We start from the raw sequence: 22,280 nt of genomic DNA on the forward strand, positions 1-22,280 counted from the left end.
CTCACTCTGCCTCAGATTCCCTATGCAGCTGAGTTAGACTTGAACTTCTGACCGTCCTGCTCCTGCCTCAGAGCACTGGGATTATTAGGTGTGTGCCTTCACACACGGTTTCTGCGGTGCAGGAGCCAAGCCCAGAACACTAGGCAAGCAAGCACTGTGTGTACTGAGTCACACTCAGACCCCATTTTGGACTCGGAGCAAAGGTTTTGCTCTCCAGTGATTACAGAAGAGACTTCTGGTGATTATTCCCCACAGAGAAATTGACTTTATTTAAAACAAAACAAAACAAAATCCTGGAGTAAATGGTGCTTGGGAAATTGCTCATTTGGGAAGTGGCTGTCATACAAGCATGAGGGCCTGAGCTCAGATCCCCAGAACTCACAGAGAAAGACAGACACGGCAGTGTGCACCTGGAATCACAGCGCTGGGGAATGCAGACAGGGGATCCTGAAACGGGGCTCACCGGGAAACCCTGCCTCAGAAAATAAAGGGGTACCACTGGGATGGCTTTCTGTCAGCTTGTCTTCGAGACTTGAGTCTGGAGCCCACATGGTAGAAGGAGAGATTCAGCCCCTGCAGATTGTCCTCTCACTTCCACACATGTGCTGTGGCATGTGTGTGCACATGTGCACACACAGAGAGAAAGTAAATTATTGTAATTTTAAAAAATTGACTACTTACCTTCACATATTCATAGGCATGTATATCCTGTATAGGCACACCCACACTAAAAGTCCATACAGCACACACATATACACCACACATACATACTAAGTTCATATATGTAGTGCATAATTTGGTGTCTGCAGGTGTTTAAAAGGACCCTGCCCCCCCCCAGCCCAGACCAAAGTTGGTTCATTTTCATCCAGTTCACAGAAACGAGGTTGACTGACAAGCTATGGGACACTTAGGTGATGTGGGAGTTCCAACCCCATTCACCAGCCTCAGCTCTGAAAGAAACTTGGTGGCTGTAAACCAGGCCAAAGGTGTTTTCAAGTTCCCGAGTCTCAGCCTTGTGGGGCACCTGTACCCCACTTCCTTCTATTTCTATCCCCCGTTCACATGTGCTTAATTATCTAGTTAATTGCTTGGCTCACTCATTAAAAAGCACATAATTAGGCAGGGGGAGTAGGGCGATGCCTGGTGTGGACAGGAACCTGGAGAAGAGCAAAGGGGGGCGGAGAAGTGAGAATGTGGCCTTGACTTTCACCAGCCCAAGGCCATGCCTCAAGCCAACCAATGCGGAGGGACCCCAAGTCATAAAGAAAATGATTAGTTATGTTTAGTCTGCCTGACTTCAAAGACGTAAGTACGTGAAAAATAGCATGCAAAACTAGGCATGCGACCTCAAAGGCTTTCCATGCAAGAATGTGTAAATGGAGAGGTGGCCAGAAATGCACATTTAACAACAGTGAATACCAGACCAAGTGTGGTGGCACATGTCTGTAATCCCCACACTCAGGAGGCTGGGGGGTGGAGGGATCCTGAGTTCCAGGCCAGCCTGAGTGACACAGTGAAGCCCTACCACAAAAGAAAACAAACCCAACATCTCCAACAAGTGAAACAATACCCACAAAGAACACAGCTTGGGAGCTGGCTCAGTTAGATAGAATTTGTGTGCAAAGGTGAAGACTGGCATCCCAGAACCTATGTAGAGCCAGGCATGACAGCCTACATCTCCGACTCTAATTCTTGGGTAGTGGAGATGGGCTCCCTTGAGCTTTCTGCTCAGCCAGCTTAGTAGAAGCAGCGAGCTCCAGGTTCAGTGAGAGACATGTCTAAAAGATTAAGGCGGGTAGCCAGGTGTGGGGGCACAAGCCTTTAATCCCAGCACTTGGGAGGCAGGGACAGGTGGATCTCTGTGAGTTCGAGGCAGCCTGGTCTACAGAGCGAGTTCCAGGACGGCCAGGGCTACACAGAGAAACCCTGTTTTGAAAAACAAACAAAAGCCTGAAACCTTTTCTAGTTCACTGTCTCTGCTTTCTCTGTGGTTCAAGGAGTGAGCCCTTGCCTCCTGTCCCGTCCCAGCCTCTGAGCCCTTCCTCCCGTCCTGTCCCAGCCTCTGAGCCCTCACCTCCTGTCCTGTCCCAGCCTCTGAGCCCTCACCTCCTGTCCTGTCCCAGCCTCTGAGCCCTCGCCTCCTGTCCCAGCCTCTGAGCCCTCACCTCCTGTCCTGTCCCAGCCTCTGAGCCCTCACCTCCTGTCCTGTCCCAGCCTCTGAGCCCTCACCTCCTGTCCTGTCCCAGCCTCTGAGCCCTCGCCTCCTGTCCCAGCCTCTGAGCCCTCGCCTCCCGTCCCAGCCTCTGCACACTGTCTGCTGTACTCCCTGCCGTAAAGGATTCTATGGAACTGAGCAAAACAAACCCTTCATTCTTTAAATTATCTTGGTCATTGTGTTTTATCACAGCAATAGTGACTAATGCAGCCGCAGAGGGTGGTGGATCTCTGTGAGTTCAAGGCCAGCCTGGTCAGCATAATGGTTCCATGCCAGTCAGGACTATAGAGTAAGACCCTGTCTCAAAAATTTTAAAACAATTTTTCAAAAGTTTGAGGAACCAAGGAGTTAGCTCAGCAGCTAAAAACACTTGCTGCTCCTCCAGAGGACCCCTGTTCAGTTATCAGTACCCAGGTGGGGCAGCTTACAACCGCCTATAACTTCAGCTGTCGGGGATCAGATACCCTCTTCTGGTCTCTGAGGACACTCCTTATTTGATATACACAACATAGACACACACACACATGCTCATAATTTTAAAAAATACAATGGAGAATTACAAAAATACCAGATGTCAACCTCTGATCTCCACATACCACACACACACACACTATATATATATATCTCACTCTCTCTCATACACATGCACACACACACATATATAAATATACATGCATGTACAAACATACACATTAACACATATACACTACACAATACTATATTCATACTATATGCACACGCGCGCACACACACACATACATGCATGCACATACTATGCACACACAAGCACAACTATACATACATATACCCCACATACTATACATATACATACACAGCAACATATACATACATGCCCAGGCACTCAAACACATACATGCACATGTACTCAAACATATACGCACATATATACTATAATGCATATTTGCATACACATGTACATATGCACATTATACACACATGTAAACATACACTACACACACACACACACACACACACATACACATACACAGTGTTTTAGGCATTCTGAGTGATTCTTTCTCAAGTTCCCCTGACTTTAATTTTCTTTTCTTAAGTTTGAGACAGGGTCTTACAGATCCTAAGCTAGCCTTGAAGGCTTGCAGATGGCCTTGAACTCACAGTCGTTCTTCCCTTGTCCTCTAGTGTGCTGGGATTAGAGGCCATTACTCTCGCTTTGTCCGTCAGGTCTTTTGACAATGTCATTTTTATGACCCCGGTCTGAGAAGTTCAATGCTGTGTGTGTTGGCTTCTCTTCAGTTGGTTCTCTAGTTTTGGGGGCTGGCGTGGTGCGTGTGTGCTGCCTCCAGTGGTAAGCTTTTCCCTACTCCCACACTACTCTGTGTGTCTCAGGCTGCAGCATGCTTTGCATGTTAATACTTGGCTTTAGAGGAGGGCTGTGGCTACAACTTTTTAGGGAGAATTCCCCTGCCCCAGAGGCTCTGGTGATCCAGGAGCCTCTTGGTTGTCATTAGAATATTTGTTCTGCTAATCTATTCATTCCAAAAGATTTTTTGTTTGTTTGTTTTTTGAGACAGAGTTTCTCTGTAGCTTTGGAGTCTGTTCTGGAACTAACTCTTGTAGACCAGGCTGGACTCGAATTTACAGAGATCTGCCTCCCTCTGCCTCCCGAGTGCTGGGATTAAAGGTGTGTGCCACCACCGCCCAGCCCCATTCCAAAAGATTTTCAATTTGTTTTATGCATATGGATGTGTTACCTGCTTGTATACACACACACACACACACACACACACACACACACACACACCCCATGTACTTGCCTGGTGCCTGTCCTCTGGGACTAGAGTTACAGACAGTTGTGAACCCCCTTGTGGATGCTGGGAGTCAAACCCAGGTCTGCTGGAAGATCAGCCAGTGCTTTTAACTGCTGAGCCATCTCTGTAGTCCAGTCCCATCCCTGTGTGCCTGTCCCCCTCCCCGCCATCCCCCCAAACTTTTTGAGACAGGTTCTCATGGTGTAGCTATGGACGGCCTGGAACTCACTTTGTGAACAAGGCTAGCCTCAAACTCAGAGAATATTGAGATGCTCTTTTAATCTATTCTCTTAAAAAATTTGTTTTGTGTTTGAAGGGTATGCCATGGCACATGTGTAGACCTCAGAAAACAACTTATGGGAATTATCTCCTTCAACTGTGGGTCCTGGGGATCGAACTCTTCGTTGTCTCACTTGGTGACAAGCATTTCTATCCGCCGGTCCTCTAATCTGCCCTTTACGTGATGATGGCTCCTTTAGAGTCTTGGTTGCCCCAATTCCAGCTCTTCACGGCATGGTCATGGTGTGTATGTATTGCATGGTCATGGTGTGCATACACACATGCATGTGCATGTATGTGTTAGTGTTGGTAGGGAGTAGAGGCACACGGCATGCACACATGCATGTGCATGTATGTGTTAGTGTTGGTAGGGAGTAGAGGCACACGGCATGCACACATGCATGCGTATGTATATGTTAGTGGTGGTAGGGAGTAGAGGCACACAGAGAAGGAGAGAAGTGAGAATAAAAAACTGGAGATTGAAGTCCCCAAGCTGTCCCCAGAGCACCTATTTGACTCGGGAGTCTTTGGGAATAGAAGCTTGAACAGTTCACCTACTGCACCTCTGAAAGCTCCGTAGACTCGTTTTGTGTGTGTGATGGGGAGATGGGGAGGTGGGAGGTGGGGAGGTGGGAGATGGGCAGGTGGGAGATGATGGGGAGGTGGGAGACGGGGAGGTGGGGAGGTGGGAGATGTGCACATGGAGGTCGGAAGACAGCCTTGAGTGTCTTTCTTCAGGTGGGCCGAGTCTCTCACTGGCCTGGAGTTCCACACAGCAGGCTAGACTACCAGGCCACTAAGCCCAGTTCCAGTGCTGAGACTGCAAGGGGCTCTGCGTGCTGAGTGCTGGGAGTAAAGGCAGGAGCCCAGGCCACCCTCCCCAGGGGCGCAGGCTTGGGGTGCCCTCCTGCACTCCTTTCTCACCATTGCCCTGTCCTGGCTCCCCAGGGCAAGTGACTTCCACAGCCCTCCTCTCCAGGTCCTTCTCTTTCGGAATGGGTTAAGTGGTTTTAAAGTGCAGGGAAGTGCTGGAGGAATGAATGGCTTGGAGCTAAGAGAACTGACTTCTGCCCCCTAGCAAGAGCCCCAGAGGACTGACACCCTCTTCTGGTCTCTGAGGATACTGCAGTCCTGTGCACAAACCCACACACAGGCATGGACTCGCATCATTTAGAATAAAAATAAAATATTTAAAGTGTAGGAATGGCAGATGTCATTTGACTTCAGCTGGACAGAGTGCACACCATCTTTAAGTTCCTGTCTCTTTCACCTGTAGCTCTCCATCTGGGCCAGCTGTCCGTGTGTCACCACCCCAGACCAGCAGGATGGCTGCCAACAAGGCCAAGAGCCAGGGCTCCCTGGCTCTTCACAAAGTCATCATGGTTGGCAGTGGAGGGGTTGGCAAGTCAGCCCTGACGCTTCAGTTCATGTACGACGAGGTAAGAGATGCCAGCACACCTTCCCCAAGTGGCTGTGCTGCTGTGTGCTCATGTGTCCGCTTCAGCTGTGTTCTGTCCTCCTCCTCACTTGTCCGTGGAGGTTTCGAACAGGGAGAGGTAGTCAGCGGAAGATCCCCGTTGCTGATGCAGCGGTGGTTTTAGCTGTAGTCGAAACAGAAGGCGTCTCTCTGTGCACTGTATTGCCAGTGTTATGTGGGCTTTCTTTGTGACAGGAGCGAGGGAAGAGAGAGGACTCTTTATAGGTACTATGGCTTGCATCTTTTATTCTTCTAATGTATGTGTATTGTGGGGGTGTAGAGGAGTGTGGTTGCCTTAAGAGGCCAGAGGAGGGTGTCATATGTCCTGAAGTTACAGGTAGTTGTCAAGTGTGGGTTCTGGGAACTTGTTTGTTTGTTTTGGTTTTTTGACATAAGGGTTTCTCTGTGCAACCAACCCTGGCTGTCCTGGAACTCATTTTGTAGACCAGGCTGGCCTTGAACTCACAAAGAGCCACCTGCCTCTGCCTCCCAAATGCTGGGATTAAAGGTGTGCGCCACCACTGCCACCGGGCTTTCTTCTTCTTTTATTTCCTCTTTTCTTTTCGTCTTCTCTTCTCTCTCTCTTTCCTTCCTCCTCCTCCTTCTTCTTCTCCTTCCTCCTCCTCCTCCTTCTTTTTTTTTTTTTTTGACAAAGTCTCATGTAGCCCAGGCTGCCTTGGAACCCACTGTGTAGCCAAGGATAGCTTTGAACTTCTGGTCCTCCTACCTCCTGCTGCTGTGCCACCATACCTGGTTTCTGAGGCTCTGGAGATGCAGGGGGCTTTGTGTGTGAGAGGCAAGCACTCGACCAACTGAGCTACTGCCCAGTGTCAGGTGCTGTGCTTTGAGTCTTGGATGTCTCCCACGGGAGGGGACCTGTGTTGAAGAACTGACCGTCAGCCTACAGCACCTTAGGGAGTAGAGTTCAGCCCGAGGAAGTTAGGTCATTGGAAGTGTCCTTAAAAGAGATATTGTCATCCCAGCCGCTTCCTGTTTTTCCTCTACTTCCTGGTTGCTGCTGTGCGCTGCTGTGTGCTGCTGTGTGCTGCTGTGTGCTGCTGTGTGCGCTGTGTGCTGCTGTGTGCGCTGTGTGCTGCTGTGTGCGCTGTGTGCTGCTGTGTGCTGCTGTGCGCTGCTGTGTGCTGTTGTGCGCTGCTGTGTGCTGCTGTGTGCGCTGTGTGCTCTGTGTGCTGTGTGCTGCTGTGTGCTGTATGCTCTGTGCGCTGTATGCTGTGTGCGCTGTGTGCTGCTGTGTGCTGTGTGCTGCTGTGTGCTGTGTGCTGCTATGTGCTGCTGTGTGCTGCTGTGTGCTGCTGTGTGCGCTGTGTGCTCTGTGTGCTGTGTGCGCTGTGTGCTCTGTGCACTGTGTGCTGCTGTGTGCTCTGTGCGCTGTGCGCTGTGTGCTGCTGTGTGCTGCTGTGTAACATGACGGGCCGACTTGTTGGGATTTCTGTCCTGCCCAGTACCCCAACAAGCCAGCAAGTCCCAAGGAAATGTCACACGGAGTCTACATTAGGTTATAAACTGATTGGCCCATTAGGTCAGGCTTCTTGTTAGTCCTTGTAACTTATATTAATCCATTATCATTATCTATGTTAGCCACATGGCTCCGTACCTTTCTCAGCTGGGCAAGTTACATGCTGCCTCTTCGGTGATCTGCGCAGGAGTGGCAGAGGAACCTCCCTGCTTCCCAGAATTCTCCTGTTCTCATTGCATCACCTCTACTTCCTGTCTGGTTTTCCCGCCTATACTGCCTGCCTGGCCAATCAGCCTTTTATTAAAATATGATTAACAGAATACAGACAATTCTCCCGCATCACTGCTGTGTGCGCTGTGCGCTGCTGTGTGCGCTGTGTGCTGTGCACGCTGTACGCTGCTGTGTGCTCTCACCACCCTCCTCTGCCTCACCACAGGCCCTAAGAAGTGTGAAGTGAAAACTGGAACCTTGAGCTGGAAATGAACCTCCTCTGCTTCATTAATATGGTGTGCGTGCGTGTGTGTCTGTGTTTGTATGTGCCCGTGTGTGTGTGTGTGTGTGTGTGTGTGTGCGCGCGCGCGCTTATGTGTATGTGTTTGTATGTGCCCATGGGTGTGTGTGTGTGTGTGTGTGTGCGCGCGTGCGTATGTGTATGTGTTTGTATGTGCCCGTGTGTGTGTGTGTGTGTGTGTGTGTGTGTGTGTATGTATGTATGTGCCCATGGATATGGAAGCCCAGAGGACAACCTTAACTGTCATTCTTCAGTAACTGTCCACCTTGATTTTCGAGACAGGGTCTCTCTGTGTGGCCGCTCCTGTGCGCCTGGGATGGCTTGTCTCCATCTCCCAGCACTGAGACCACAAGAGTGCTTGGTCAGGCCCAGCTCTCTAGCAGGTCCGGGATTGAGCCCAGGACTTGTAAGGCACGCACACACACTTCTACCAAACGAGCCGCCCCTCCCACCCTGGTCCTGGAGTTTAGGTGGAGATAAATCACCGCAGCGGCAGAGCTGTGGCTGCAGAGCAGGGAGAAGATTCCTGTAGTTCTGGGCGGTTGAGGCATTGTGCCAAATCTGAGATCAAGTTCATGCAGAGCCCGCATCCTATTGAAGTCTGTTTCCATCACAGCTGCAGACACGGGAGAGACTCAGAGCCTTGTCAGATAAAGAAAAGTGTATTGTGTATGTCTGTATGTGTGTGCGCATGACACAGCACACGGGAGGTCAGAGGGCAGCGTGAGGAGTTGATTCTCTCTTCACCACGTAGGTCAAGTTTTAAGACCTGGAGACAAGCCCTCACTAAACCATCTTGCTGGTCCAAAATTTACTCTTTCATCGTGTACAATCTAAGCAGGTGTGGTGGCCTATACCTGTAATTCCAACCCTTGGCTGAGGCAGGAGGATTATGAGTTTGAGGCCTATGTGAAAAGACAAGAATCTAAACTAATGAATTGTTGTCCAGGACACCTTCCTGTTGTGACAGTAAACTTTGACAAGGGCAACCTACAGGAAAAGGAGATATTTCGGCTCGTACTGCCTGGGGTACCATGTTATGTTGGGGAAGGCATGGCAGCAGGAGCAGTGACTGCTAGTCAGTGTACCCACACTCAGGAAGCAGAGAGCGAACAGGAAATGGGGCAGGCTAGAAAACCCCAAGGCCCACCTCTAGTGACCGCTTCTCCCTGAAAGGCTCCCTCCCCTAGCAGTTCTGCAATCTTCCCAACCTTTCCAAACATCGCCACCAGCCGGGACCAAGTGTTCAAACACAAATAACACCCCCACGTTCTGGCTTGCCCTTTTCATTTCTAATATTGCCCTTTGGTTTGCCAAAGTTTTAAACTTTCAAAAAATTTAATTGTTTTATGTGTCTTGGTGTTTTGCCTGCATGGACGCCTGTGCACCATGTGTGTGTAGTACCCACAGAGGCCAGAAGAGGGCGTCAGATTTCCTGGAGATAGAGTTGTACACAGGAGACAACTCAGTGGATAAGGCGATCAGTCGCCATGAAGGTGTCCAGTAATCACCGTGCAAGCGTGGGCAGTCACCGCGCAAGTGTGGGCAATTGCTAAGTGTCAGGAACCACTGTGCAAGCGTGGGGACCTGAGTTGAACCCCTAGAGCCTGTGTAAAAGCTGGTTATAGCAGCATCTGTAACTTCAACACTTTTGTGGGGAGATCAGGGATTCGGATAGGAGACTCCAGAAGCTCTTGGGCCGGCCTTGTATGTACACAGTGTCAAGGAAAAGAGACCCTGCTTCAAGGTGGGAGATGAAGGCTGATGCCTGAAGCTGTCCTCTGACCTCTACATATGTACTGTAGCAATGCTCTCCCAAACACACACACACACACACTATTTTTTAAAAAAAAGTGTATGTGAGCTAAGTTTAGGTCTCTATCCCAGGACTCAGGATGCTGAAGCTGGGGGATTGCCACCAGTGAGTTCAAGGCCAGCATAAGTTACAGTGTGAGACTCTAAAAACAGTTAGGAAAAAGCATGTATATGACATAAAGAAAATAGTTTCCATATTTTTGCTAAATACAGCTGTGGGGAAGGTTTAAGGATATTTACCTTTGCTGCTGGGTGGTTTTGGTTTTTTTTTTTGTTTGTTTGTTTTTGATTTTTAGGGAAGTGCAAGGACAGCCAGATGGTAAAAGCACTTGCCACCAAGCCTGACAATTTGGGTTTGATCCCCAGGACCCACATGATGGAAGGAGAGGGCTGACTCCAGAAAGCAGTTAAAAGCATCCTAACACACACACACACACACACACACACACACACACACACAGTCTAAATGTAATTTAAAAAATTTCTTAAAGGGGAGTTCATTTTATCAAGATATTTTGCTAAAGTGTCATTAATTAGTTAATTTTTTCTGTGTCTTCATTACCAAGAGTGTTTAGGAATGTTAATTTGCTTCTATTTTTCTTTTTAGCAGCTTTTGAATTTGTTTTGTCTTTTTGTGAGATGCATCCATATGTGTGTGTGTGTGTGTGTGTGTGTGTATGTAACAATCTGTACTCTCCCTAGTGGCCCTCTGCAGAAGGACAACACTGTATTCTAGAGTTTTCCACATGCCTATATATAGTTCTTGTTCCTTTTTTTTTTTTTTTGCAGCAGTATAGTATTATGTTGTGTAGCCAGCTATTTGCAGAACATTTGAGTGGACCTTCATCTTCTGAGATGCCACTTGATTTTTGGACCAGCATTTGTGTAGCTTAGATTCCCAGAAGCAGCATGGAGGTGGAGGCAGAGGAGAAAGTGTTCCTCATTTTATCAGATGTTGACAAATTCCTCTCTCTGAGATGGTCCTGTCCCCTGTTCCATGGGAGCAAAACTGTCTCTCCTCAAAACCTGTGTCTCAGAGTAGCTCTTTCCCTTTCCCCTGCTTACTTTTCTGTCCCTCTCTTCCTTCCCTCCCCCTTTCTTCCCTCCCTCTCTTTCATCTCTCCCCTCCCTCCCTTCTTCCCTCTCTCTCCCTCCCTTCCCTCTCCTTCTCCCTTCCCTCTCTTCTTCCCTCCCCTCCCTCCCCTTTCTCTCCTCTCCCTCCTCTTCTCTCTCTCTTCTCCCTCCCTTTTCTCCCCTCCTCTTCCTATCCCCTCCCCCCCCTTCCCTCCCCTTGCTCCCCTCCCTTTCTCTTCCCTTTCCACTTTCTCCCCCCCTCCCTCCCCCTCCTTCCTCCTTACTCCCTTCTCTTTTCCCATTCCTTCCCTTCTTCCCTCCCCTCCCTCTTCTCTCCCCCTTCCCTCTCTCTCCTCCCCTCCCTTCCCCCCTCCCCCCTTCCTTTTGCACTAGTGAGGACAGCATCTCTCTGTGCTGTTTGGTTCTGAGGTTCTCTGTTGGATGCTGACGCCTCCCCAGCCCGCATGATAGAGAGGAGTGCATGCTCTGTGCACTGAGTCCAGATCTTCTGTCTGGTGCCTGCGCTTGTGCTGTGCTCTGGGTTGTGTTGGGCCTCTGTTGTCTTTCATTCTTGGGAAATCTAATTTATCATATTTTTTTTTACATGGCTTCTGGACTTTGAGTCATAGTTAAAAAGGCCTTCTCTACTTCAAGGTAATAAGGTTCTCATGTCTGTTCGCAGTGCTTGACTGGATTTGTTTATTTACTCACATGTGTCTGCATATGCGTGTATGCAGATGTGGGTGTGTGTGAGTGTGCACATGCCTGTGTGTACACCTGTTTTTGTGCCTGTGGAGGTCAGAGAACACTCTCAGTTATGGTTTGAGACAAGGTCTCATTGGCCTGGGGTTCGCTGAGGAAGCAGGGCTTGGCTGGCCAGTGAGCTCCAGTGACTGTCTTCACATCCCAGCGCTGGGATCATGTACATGGATTGCTCCCATGTAGGATTTATTTTTATTATTTTTAATTATGTGTCCCTGTGTGTGGCTGTGTGCATGTGAGTACAGGTGCTCATGCAGGCTGGATGCATTGGATCCCTGGAGCTGGGGGTGCAGACAGTTGTGAGCCACCCAAGGGTGCTAGTAACTTAACTTAGGTTCTTTAGGACAGCAGTAAGTACTCTTAGCTGCTGAGCCATCTCTCCAGCCTCTGACTTTCTTTGTTGTTTTTAAAATGTTTATGGCGGGCTCAACACCATCTCCTAACACCCACCCACCCCTGCTGTTGGTTTTATTCTAAGCTTCTGGTTCCCCTCGCCAAATTCCTTTGGGATGATTTTTATACTTCTGTCCATTATGAATCCAGGCTTCCATGTCTCACCTTTTCCATTGTTTGTATTATACTTTACACTGTACTGACAATAATGTCACCAAGAGTGCTGCTTGATGCTTGGTGTTCTCATCTGTAAATGGGGCTATCTGTGCCTATTGTTGAAAGCCTTAAAAAAAAAAAAGAGTAGAGCTCAGAGATATCAAGAAAGGAAGGCTTTGTCTGTAATTCCAGCATTTGGAAGGTTAGGAGTTCGAGACCAGCCTGAGCTACATAGTGTGACCTTGTCTCAGAAGGATGGATGAATCGCTTCCTTCATTGTCTCCTTCAAGATGTAATAACTCCAAGCCCTCAGCCAGTATGAAGCTGATCTTCAAGCATTCAGATGTAGAATCAGGGTCCTGCTGTAGTCCTTAATTCTGACTGCTTCTCCCAGTTTGTAGAAGACTATGAACCCACCAAAGCCGACAGTTACAGAAAGAAGGTGGTCCTCGATGGAGAAGAGGTCCAGATAGACATTCTGGACACCGCTGGCCAGGAGGACTACGCGGCCATCCGAGACAATTACTTCCGGAGCGGAGAAGGCTTCCTGCTTGTGTTCTCCATCACCGAGCACGAGTCCTTCACTGCCACGGCTGAGTTCAGGTGTGTGGAAGGGAAGAGCTGCACCTTGACCCCCCAGCCAGGGGGCTGAGGCTTCCAGGGACCTGGGTTGAGCAGAATGGAGACGGCTGGGCCTGTGATGAGGAGGAGGAAGTCTGCCACAGGGTTTTCTGAATCTTGGTACATTTCGAGCCACCGTGGCTTCCGTCTCTTTGTGCATCCATGTCTCAGGATTTCTGGATGCATCTTTTTTAAAAGATTTAGTTGTTTGTTTGTTTGGTTTGGTTTGGTTTTTCGAGGCAGGGCCCTGGCTGTCCTAGAACTCCCTCGGTAGATCTGGCTGGCCTTGAACTCAGAGGTCTGCTTGCCACTGCCTCCTGAGTCCTAGGATTAAAGGTGTGTGCCACCACAACTGACTTACTGTTATTTTTATTTATTTTCTGTGTGTGGATGTTTTGTCTGCATGCATATCTGTGTACCACGTACATGCTTGATGCCTATGGAAGCCAGACGGGGCATCGAATCCCCTGGGACTGGAGTTACAAAAGATTGTGAGCTGGGAGTTGAACTTGGGGTCCTCTAGAAGAGCGGTTAGTGCTCTTGACCACTGAGCTAGCTCTCCAGCCACTGCGTGAGTGTCTGTGAGTGCAAGTGCGAGCGCAGACATGTGCTCACATGTACATGTGCTCACACACATGAGCTCACACGCACATGTGCTCACACATACATGTGCTCACACGTACATGTGCTCACACGTACATGTGCTCACACATACATGTGCTCACACATACATGTGCTCACATGTACATGTGTACTTGTGCTACAGGGGATGTGTGGAGGTCAGGGGAAGACTTGAAGTTGGTTCTCTCCCACCGTGTGGGTTCCAGGGATTGAACTTAGGCAGTCAGGCTTGGTGCCAGGCCCTCTTCCTGGCTGAGTCAACTCAGCCTGACCGCAGGCTGCTGCAAGCTCTTCCTGACTTGTCAGGAAGTCAGGTGACCACCGAGGTAAAGGGAGACAGCTGACCGTTTCCCTGGGTTTAGAAAGCCGCTCAGCGAGCCAGGGAGGCGTCAAGGGCTGAACTCAGCCAGTCTAGTAGAGAAGGCAGGCGGTACGATACGACCTCTGGTTGTGCTTGTGGTCCTGGTTTCCTGCAACCTCCATCTGTCTATGAAGGCCAGAGGGGTCTCAGCATGAGCAGCTGCCTCCCGTTGTAGGTGTTTTGATCTTATCAGGAAGTTTCTATGGGGATAGCACTCTTGTGGACACAACTGTGTCCTCTTCACAGTCTGACTTTTGAGGGTACACACACACACAGACACACATACATACTGCCTTTTTACTCTGCTGTATTGGAATTATTAAACATTTTTGCAAGCTGTTGCTTTGACTTTGATGGGATTTTTGTTTTTTATTTATTTATTTTTGTTTATTTATTTTATATGCCAACCACAGTTTCCCCTCCCTCCTCCCCTCCTGTTCCCTCTCCCCACCTCCTTTCTGCTCCCCCCCCCCATCCACTCCTTCTCTGTCTCCATTCAGAAGGGGTAAGACCTCCCATGGGAGTCAACAAAGCTGCATATCAAGCTGAGGCGGGAACAAGTTCCTCCCCCTTGAATCAAGGTTGGGCAAGGTGTTCCTTCACGGAAATGGGTTCCAAAGAGGCAGCTCTGCCTCAGGGACAGGTCCTGGTCCCACTGTGATTTGCTTGCTCTGATGTCTGTGCAGCATGTGCCTGCAGAGCCTGCAGAGCCCAGAAGAGGGCGTCAGATCCGTGGAACTGGAGTTAAAGACAGTTATGAAGCCACTTGGGTGCTGGCAATCAAACCAGGTTGTTTTTAATCACCGAGCCAGCTCTCAGATCTCAGATCCTGGGGTTTTTTTTTGCTTTGTTTTGCTTTTTTTTTTTTTTTTTTTTTTTGGTAGTGTCTCATACAGACCAGGTTAGCCTTAAACTTACTATGTAGCCGAGATGCCTTGAAACTTCTGGTTCCCCCGAGTCCTGGGGTTACAGGCATGTGCCCCCGTGCCCTGTCTGTAGATACTGGAGACGGAACCTAGGTCGGGCTCTGTGCGTGCAAGGCTAGCGCCCCGCCTTGCCTCACACCCTAGCACCTTCCAGTTTGTTTTAATTCCCGAGAGTCCAGGGGGTCCCTTCCCTTCCTTCTTCTCTCCCTGTCCACCTCTTTCTTGTTCCCCATAAATTGGGAACCCTGTGGGGATGCAGACTTCTCTTTTGTAGGAGTGTGGGGTAGAGAAACCTCAGATGGAGAGAGACCAGATGATGGCGGGAAGCTGAGGGCCAGCCTGGGAAAGCCCGTGCCGGTGGAGACCCCTTTGAAATACTCCCCAAATGGAGCAGTTTCTCTTGTTCCTTTCTGAGCTTTTCAGATGTGCTTGGAAACACCCAGGCACACTATCAGCTACTTGGAAAGCTGAATTCTTACGCTTATGCTAGCTTTCAAACAAAACAAAGACAAAGCACCTTTGTTTGTGTGTCTGTGTGTGGACTGTCACACCTCAATGCCCGTGTGGCGGTTGGGGACGGTCGCAAGAGTCTTTTTCAGCACTTAGCATGTGGATCACTAGTCACCAGGCAGCGTGGAGGCGCGCGCCTGTATCTGCTGAACCATCTCACTGGCTGCTCTCTAGCTTTCTTCACTGTGTTCTTGACGTCTCACCCACAGGGAACAGATCCTCCGAGTCAAGTCCGAGGAGGATAAAATCCCCCTGTTGGTCGTGGGCAACAAGTCTGACCTGGAGGAGCGGAGGCAAGTGCCCGTGGATGAGGCCCGGGGCAAAGCCGAGGAGTGGGGTGTGCAGTATGTGGAGACCTCAGCCAAGACCCGTGCCAATGTGGACAAGGTAGCGTGACTTCTGGAGGGTTCTTGGAAGACCCAGCCAAAAAAAAAGTCTCATTTGCTTGATGTTTAGTTTTGTGTGTGTGTGCGTGTGCGTGCGTGTGCGTGTGTGTGTGCGTGCGTGTGTAAATGCCATGTGAGCGTAGGCGCTCAGTGAGGTCAGAAGGGATCATAGAAAGCCCTGGAACTGAAGTTGCAGGTGTTTGTGAACTGTCTGCTGTGGGTCCTGGGAACTGGAAACCACTGTGACGTGAGTACAAGTGTGACAGTCCTCCTAACCACCGAGCTACCTCTGCAGCTGCCCCTGCTGCCAACATCACTTCTCCTCCTCTGCCTCCTCCTCTCTTTTTTCTGTCTCATAATACCTGAGTCTGGCTTCAAGCCAGGTAGTGTAGACAGGAATGACCTTGAAGTTTGATTGCTCTCCCGCGAGCCCCAAGTGCTGGCATTGTGGGTTTGATCACCACTATGGTTTGTCATTTTCTGTTTTTCTTTTCTCTTCTGCCCTTGTCTGTCTTTCTCTCTCTTTTTGTCAGAGTCTCACACAGGCTAGCCTAGAGTTCCAGGTGTAGCTGAGGAGGACCTTGTGCTTCTGATCTTCCAGCCCCCACCCCCTACTCCTTTGTTGGAATGGCAGGCATGTACCACCACACCATTTATACAGTGCTGGGGTGCGGGGAGGCCAGGGCTTCACACAAGCACACGAGCACCCCGTGTTTTCCTTTTACATCAGAGTTCAGGGTGTTACCACACAGTTGAAGTAAGCACCTCACAGCTGAACTTCTCTCTGTTTTCACATGCTATAGTGTGGGTTCTTGCTTCACGTCCTGGACTTGTGAAATCAGTGCAGAGCCACGACAGGCAGAAAGGCCGTGTCTATGCCACGTTGTGCTTAGCTATAGATCCCTTCTCTGTCTCCTCTTCTTCTCAGTTCGCATCGTAGTCCAGGCCGGTGCTGCGGGTGCCATCTCCCCTTGCTTAGCACCTTCCCAGGTTCACTCAGCTGGTTCTGGAGGAGAGCTGAGCACTCTCAGTGGGACATTAGGAGAGGAGGGCTTGGCCTTTTTTTTTCTTCCAAGGCGGGGGTTTCTCTACATCCTGGTACTCTAGACCAGGCTGACCTTGAACTCACAGAGACCTGCTTGCCTCTGCCTCCCCTCCCGAGTGCCACCACTGCCCAGCTGAGGGCTTGGCTTTGAGCAGGGGCCAGTGCTGACAGCATCTCTGGGTAGCCTGGGGTACAGTGTGAATTGTGTTCCTTCATCACCTGCTTTTGTGCTGTCTTAGCTAATCTGTTTGTTTTGAGATTACATTTATTTCTTGGTGTGTGTGTGGGGAGGCATGTGTGCAGCTGTGTACTTGTGTGCCACAACACACCTGTGGAAGTCAAAGGTCAATCTGTGGGTTCTCTCCTTTCATCATGTGGGCCCCAGGGAATTGAACTCAAGTTGCTAGGCTTGGCAGCAAGTACCTTATTCACTGAACCATCTTCCAGGCTCGCTCTCTGTCTCTCTCTCTTTCTCTCTCTCCCTCCCCCTCTCTCCCTATCTGTCTGTCTGTCTGTCTGTTGACAGGTATGACCCTCTGTGTAACAAACAGTAGAATTACTGGCGTGGAGCCCTGCACCTGATTCATGGTGTGGGCGTGGGACCCAGGACTCTACATGTACTGGACAGCGCTCCACCAACTGCCACGCCCGGCACCTGCCTTCTTTCTTTTTTTTCTTTCTTTTTCTCTTTCTTTCTTTCTTTCTTTCTTTCTTTCTTTCTTTCTTTCTTTCTTTTTTTCTTTCTTTCTTTCTTTCTTTCTTAAAAATTTCCACCTCCTCCCCACCTCCCATTTTCCTCCCTCTCCCCCTCCCCCTCGCTCTCCAGTCCAAGGTCCTCCCCCCTCCATCCAGGTCTAGGAAGGTGAGCATTCAAACAAACCAGGCTCCCACAAAGCCTGTCCATGCAGTAGAATCAAAACTCAGTGTCATTGTCCTTGGCTTCTCAGTCAGCCCTCATTGACAGCCACATTCAGAGAGTTCAGTTTGATCACATGCTCTATCAACTCTCCCCCTGCTTCCTGCCATGCTCAGACTTCTGTTCTCCTCCCCTCATCTCCTAGCTGAGGAACGCACAGGGCATCCAGGTAGCCTCCGTCTTCTCCGGAGGAGGAGGTGGGACACATTAGAGACGTGGTCGCCCGTTGTAATCCTGGCTGGTCTCTGCCTCCCAAGCCTTTTATCTTTTACAACCCAAGAGGGCTGTCTGGTCATGGTGGCGTCAGCCTTTGATCCCAGTACTCACAAGGCAGAAGCAGGTGGATCTGTGAATTCAAGAGATCCACATAAAGAGACCTTGTCTAAACAACAACAAAACAACAACAACAAAAAGACTTTCTCAGCATGGAAATGCTGATGTTGCTTTTGAGGTGATGAGACTCGAGTCTCTGGGGTCTCTTGTGTATGGGGTGTTACACATCGTCTCCCATCATCTCCCATCGTCTCCCTGGACGAGCTTTCACCTGCCAGGCGACCCAGCGGGGACTTCTAACAGGTAGGCAGCACTGATTTCCTCAGAAAGGCTGTGGATGAGCTCAGCCCGGAACAGTGCAGGTGGCATTTCAGCTGAACGCCCCCACGCATCTCCCCTGCCTTTTAACACAGGATGAAACAAATGTCTGTCACTTTGGACTGGTGACTGTGGCTAGCGAAGGGGGTGTAGAGGTCAATCTGAGACTCTGGGGTTCCCCTCCCTGTACCTGGCATTCGTGGTAAGCTCATGTGAAGTGCCACACCAGAAAAGCAACCTTGGTTTGCTTGGTTTTTGAAGCAGTAATTCATGTAGCCCAGGCTGGTCTCAAATTTGTTCTGTAGTCAAGGGTGACCTTGGATTTTGAACCTTTCTAGATTGGCGGCATCACATGTGGCTTGTCTTTTTCTTTCTTTCTTTCTTGTTTGTTTGTTTTTTAAATTTTTTCTTTATTAAAAAAATGGCAGGGCCTCATCTATCCTAGGCTGGCCTCCAGCTCGTGTGTAGCTGAGAAGGACTCTGAATTTCTGGTCCTTCTGCCTCTGCCTCCCGAGTGCTAGGGTTACAGGTGTGTACAACCAGGCCTGGTTTACACCATGCTGGGGATCACGCCCAGGGTCTTGTGCATGCCAGGCAGGTACTCAGACAACCGAGCCACGTCCCTAGCCCTCAACTTGCTGTTCACCTTGGTCTGTGTCTGAGAACCAGATCTTGGTGCAGATAAAAAAGCCTGTGTTCCTTGTCACGCTTCCAGTTTCTGTGGGAAATCGTCAGTGTATCTTCGCAGCACGATATTTTGTCTGCTCGAGAGTAATCAGCCCCTTGGTGATTGTGGTAGCAGAGGGCAAAACCCAAACCTCATGGACCAGCGATAAGGCTTGCTGGTCTAGATAGTAGAGTGGCTAGTCTTTGCTGATAAAATTCCTCTTGGCAGTGGGGTGACGGGGCAGGGGAGGGGTGTGGGGCTGGGTGTAGGGGAAGGTGAGGAGGAATTCTGCGATGAGACTTCTCTTTCCCTGTCCTCCCCAGCTCTACAGAGCAGAAGCCTGCCTTCCTACTTCCTATCCCCTTGCTTTCCCAGATTTGCCCCTGGCTGCTTTTAGAGTAGGGTTTGGGGAGGGAGCCCTTGTCGTCAAATGAGGTGTGCTGACATGGAGCAAAGCAAAGACTCACACATGTGTGCCTATTCATGCTGCCATATGCATGGAGTCAGAAGACACCGTGCGCGCGCGCGCGCGCGCGCGCGTGTGTGTGTGTGTGTGTGTGTGTGTGTGTGTGTGCCTATTCATGCCGTTGTATGCGTGGAGTCAGAAGACAACATGTGCGTGTGTGTGCGTGTGCGTGCGTGTGTGTGTGTGTGTGTGCGTGTGTGTGCCTATTCCTGCTGCCATATGCATGGAGTCAGAAGACACTGTGTGTGTGTGTGTGTGTGTGTGTGTGTGTGTGTGTGTGTGTGTGCGCGCACGCCTATTCATGTCGTTGTATGCATGGTGTCAGAAGACAACTTGTGGGAACCAGAACCTTCTGTCACCATGTGTGTTTCAACTCCAAAACTCAGATCATCAGACTTGGTGGCAAGGGACTCTAACTGATGAACCATCTTGCATGCCTGTTAGCTTTTCTGGAAATGGGAAGATACTCACAGGTGCCCGCTGCCCTCCAGATGTTTGTGCCCAGTGCCTCCGTTCTAGAATTGTTCTCTGCAGGAGCATCTTGCATTGTTCAGATCTAAGGGCAGTGACAGGCTCGTCCTGTCCCTATTGACAGCTGTGTGGAATGGAGAAGAAGGGCTGTTTCACCAAGGCTGATTTTTATTGCCGTAGCTGCCTTGTTTGTTTATTTATTTATTGTTGATACTTTGTTTTAATGGAGCAGGCTCATAAAAGTAAATTTGGTAGCTGGGGGTGGACTCAGTTGCCCTGGAGTTCCCTTGCCAGTGCCGCATAACCCCACCCCCCACCCCCGCCCGCCCCCGGGAGGATCAGGAGCTCCTGGCCACACAGTCAATAGGAGGCCAGCCTGTGCTACGGGAGCCCCTGCCTCTGAACAAACAAATGAATGGCCGAATGTTTGGGCTTTGTGCCATAAAATCTAAGTGAGTTTCCTGCCAATCGAGCTGCTTTCCAGTGACTAAATGGCTTCCCTCTTTATTCTGCCCTCCCTTCTTCCCTGCTGCCAGGTGTTCTTTGATCTGATGAGAGAAATCCGAGCAAAGAAGATGTCGGAGAACAAGGACAAGAACGGCAGGAAGAGCAGCAAGAGTAAGAAGAGTTTCAAAGAGCGATGCTGCTTGCTGTGAGCTGGGCGCCCGCGGCAGAGCGCAGAGTGGACCGCGCTGCACGCCAGAAGCCAGAGGCTGCCCCCAGTCTGGCTTCCTCCACTTTGACTTCGCTCTCCACAGCCGCATTCACGGTCACTTCTTTAAATGGGACAGATATCTGTGCATCGGTGGCTGGCAGAAGAAAGACACCTTTGTGTGGTAGATCTGTTAACGTCAACCGGAGCTCTGCGGACCTGCCCCCCTCCTACCCTCCCCAACCATGAGAGCCACCAGCTCTAGGGACATAGGGCTGGAGATCCCAGACAGCTGAGTTGGGATGACGAGGAAGCGTACTGTCACAGCATCTTATTCTCCTGGTGTTTAGGACACACCATCTTTTGTTTGAAAATTAAAATGCCTCATTTTGGCTGGGCGTGGTGGTACAACGCCTGTAGTCCCAGCACTTTGAAGGATAAGGCAGGGAGGGTAGCCTGAGGTCAAGGCCAGCCTGGGCTACCCGGCAAGACCCTGTCTCAAAAAGAAAAAAAAAATTAATGTCTTATTTTCTTAGATTTTAAAGAGGTCTCTGGTAAGACCCTTGTCATTTCTTATCAGTTTAGAAGTACACAGAACAATCTAAGCTCTGGTAACACTGGGGAAAAAAGCAAAAGGATTCTTTTCTTTCTTTTTAAAAATAAACTTTGGTAACTTGGAAGCAGAATTAGAAAGATGAACTTCACTTGCGCCAGGCAGGCTGAGCCAAGCTCCCTGGCCTTCGAAGTGAAAATGGGGTGCTGTTCTCTTCATACTCAAATGCCAGCCGGGTGCTGGCTGCGGGCTCTCTCTCCTCAGCATCCTATTTCGTGAGGGAACTTTCTTTGGGGGAGATGCAGGCCTGTAGTCCATAGTGGGCTTGCTTTTTCTGTCTAGGTCATTTTCATATCTTCTGGTTGCCTCCCATACCACCAGCCGTATCTCTGGGTCCCTCTCCACTCCACCAGCAGAGGCCGGGCAGTCCTATTCTTTTTCTTCTGAAAACTGTGACCAGTTCGAATTATGTTCCAGAACATAAAGCCAGTGCCAGCCCCTGCCCTTCCTGCTCCCTCTCCAGATACCCGGTAGCTCCCAGTTTACAGGTAAAGAGGGGAAGGCCCAGAAGGCCCATGGCCTGTAGCTCCCTGGCAGGCGGTTCTGGTGCTGAGATGAGCCAGGTCTCATGGGCCCAAGTCCACTCCCGCGTCCTGGGAAGGGGACTCTGGGGCAGCAGCCTACCCTGAGCACACACTCCTCCCATTTTTCAGAAGTGAACATTTCATGTTTAGGTGCCGCATGTGAATCTGGGTGGGGAGAGCGGGAGCCCCTTGCGTGGACACTTTGACAGAGGTTGTGGGAACTAAGATCTGATCCCTGGAAACTGATCTGTCGCTTCCAAAGAACCATGGGCCTTTTTGAGTAAATAATAAAAAAATAAATAATTTTCAGGATTTCACGCTTTTGCCTGCGTGCTGCCACACGGAATGCTCGTGGAAAGGAGGTAGCAGATAGTCGCTATTTTTAGCAGATGTGCCGCGAATCAGAGAAGCGTTCCTTCAGTGAATCCCATGGGCTGGGAAACACAGCTATAAATATAAGCAATAATTGTACCTTCATCTCTCCTTTGGGAGACATCTCCATCCTCCTCAGAGTCTAAAACCCTGACGGTGATTACACTTGTGTGCTAGCAGGAAGATTTCACTGACGTGGAAACCTGCACGTGAGGCTGGAGGTGGCTCAGTGAGTCAGAGCCGCGCTGAGGGGCTGGAGAGATGGCTCAGCAGTTAAGGGCACTTGCTGCTCTTTCAGAGAATCCAGGTCCAATTCCCAGTGCCTATGTGTCAGCTCAGAACTATCTGTAACTCCAGTTCCAGGGAATCCGATGCCTTCACACACATACAGACATGCATACAGGCAGGCAAAACACCAATTCACTTAAAATAAGAATAAATAAATAATGTTTTAAAAATTAAGGGCATATGCTATAAAAGCATGACCTGGGTTTGAATCCCCACACAGATATAAAAAACCAGGTGTGGCCATGTACAGGTCTGTAACCGGTGCCATGGAGTGGAGACAGGAGGATCACCGGGACCTGCT

General features: G+C 49.8%; 1 protein-coding gene across 2 annotated transcripts in view; it reads left to right on the plus strand.

Annotated features, from left to right (window-relative positions):
- Ralb (RAS like proto-oncogene B) overlaps nt 1–21,631 on the plus strand; it is a 41,754-nt gene extending 20,123 nt beyond the window's left edge. For both annotated transcript variants that reach the window (XM_087906600.1, XM_087906601.1), the window contains exons 2-5: nt 5,561–5,723; nt 12,344–12,552; nt 15,198–15,375; nt 20,067–21,631. In XM_087906600.1, coding sequence (XP_087762726.1) covers nt 5,610–5,723; nt 12,344–12,552; nt 15,198–15,375; nt 20,067–20,186 — 621 coding nt within the window. In that variant the 5' untranslated portion in view covers nt 5,561–5,609 and the 3' untranslated portion in view covers nt 20,187–21,631. The remainder of the gene's footprint in view (nt 1–5,560; nt 5,724–12,343; nt 12,553–15,197; nt 15,376–20,066) is intronic.
- The last annotated feature ends 649 nt before the right edge of the window (nt 21,632–22,280 follow it).

This window comes from Myodes glareolus, chromosome 5, assembly GCF_982192425.1.
Source record: "Myodes glareolus chromosome 5, mMyoGla1.1, whole genome shotgun sequence".
Lineage (NCBI taxonomy): Eukaryota > Metazoa > Chordata > Mammalia > Rodentia > Cricetidae > Myodes > Myodes glareolus.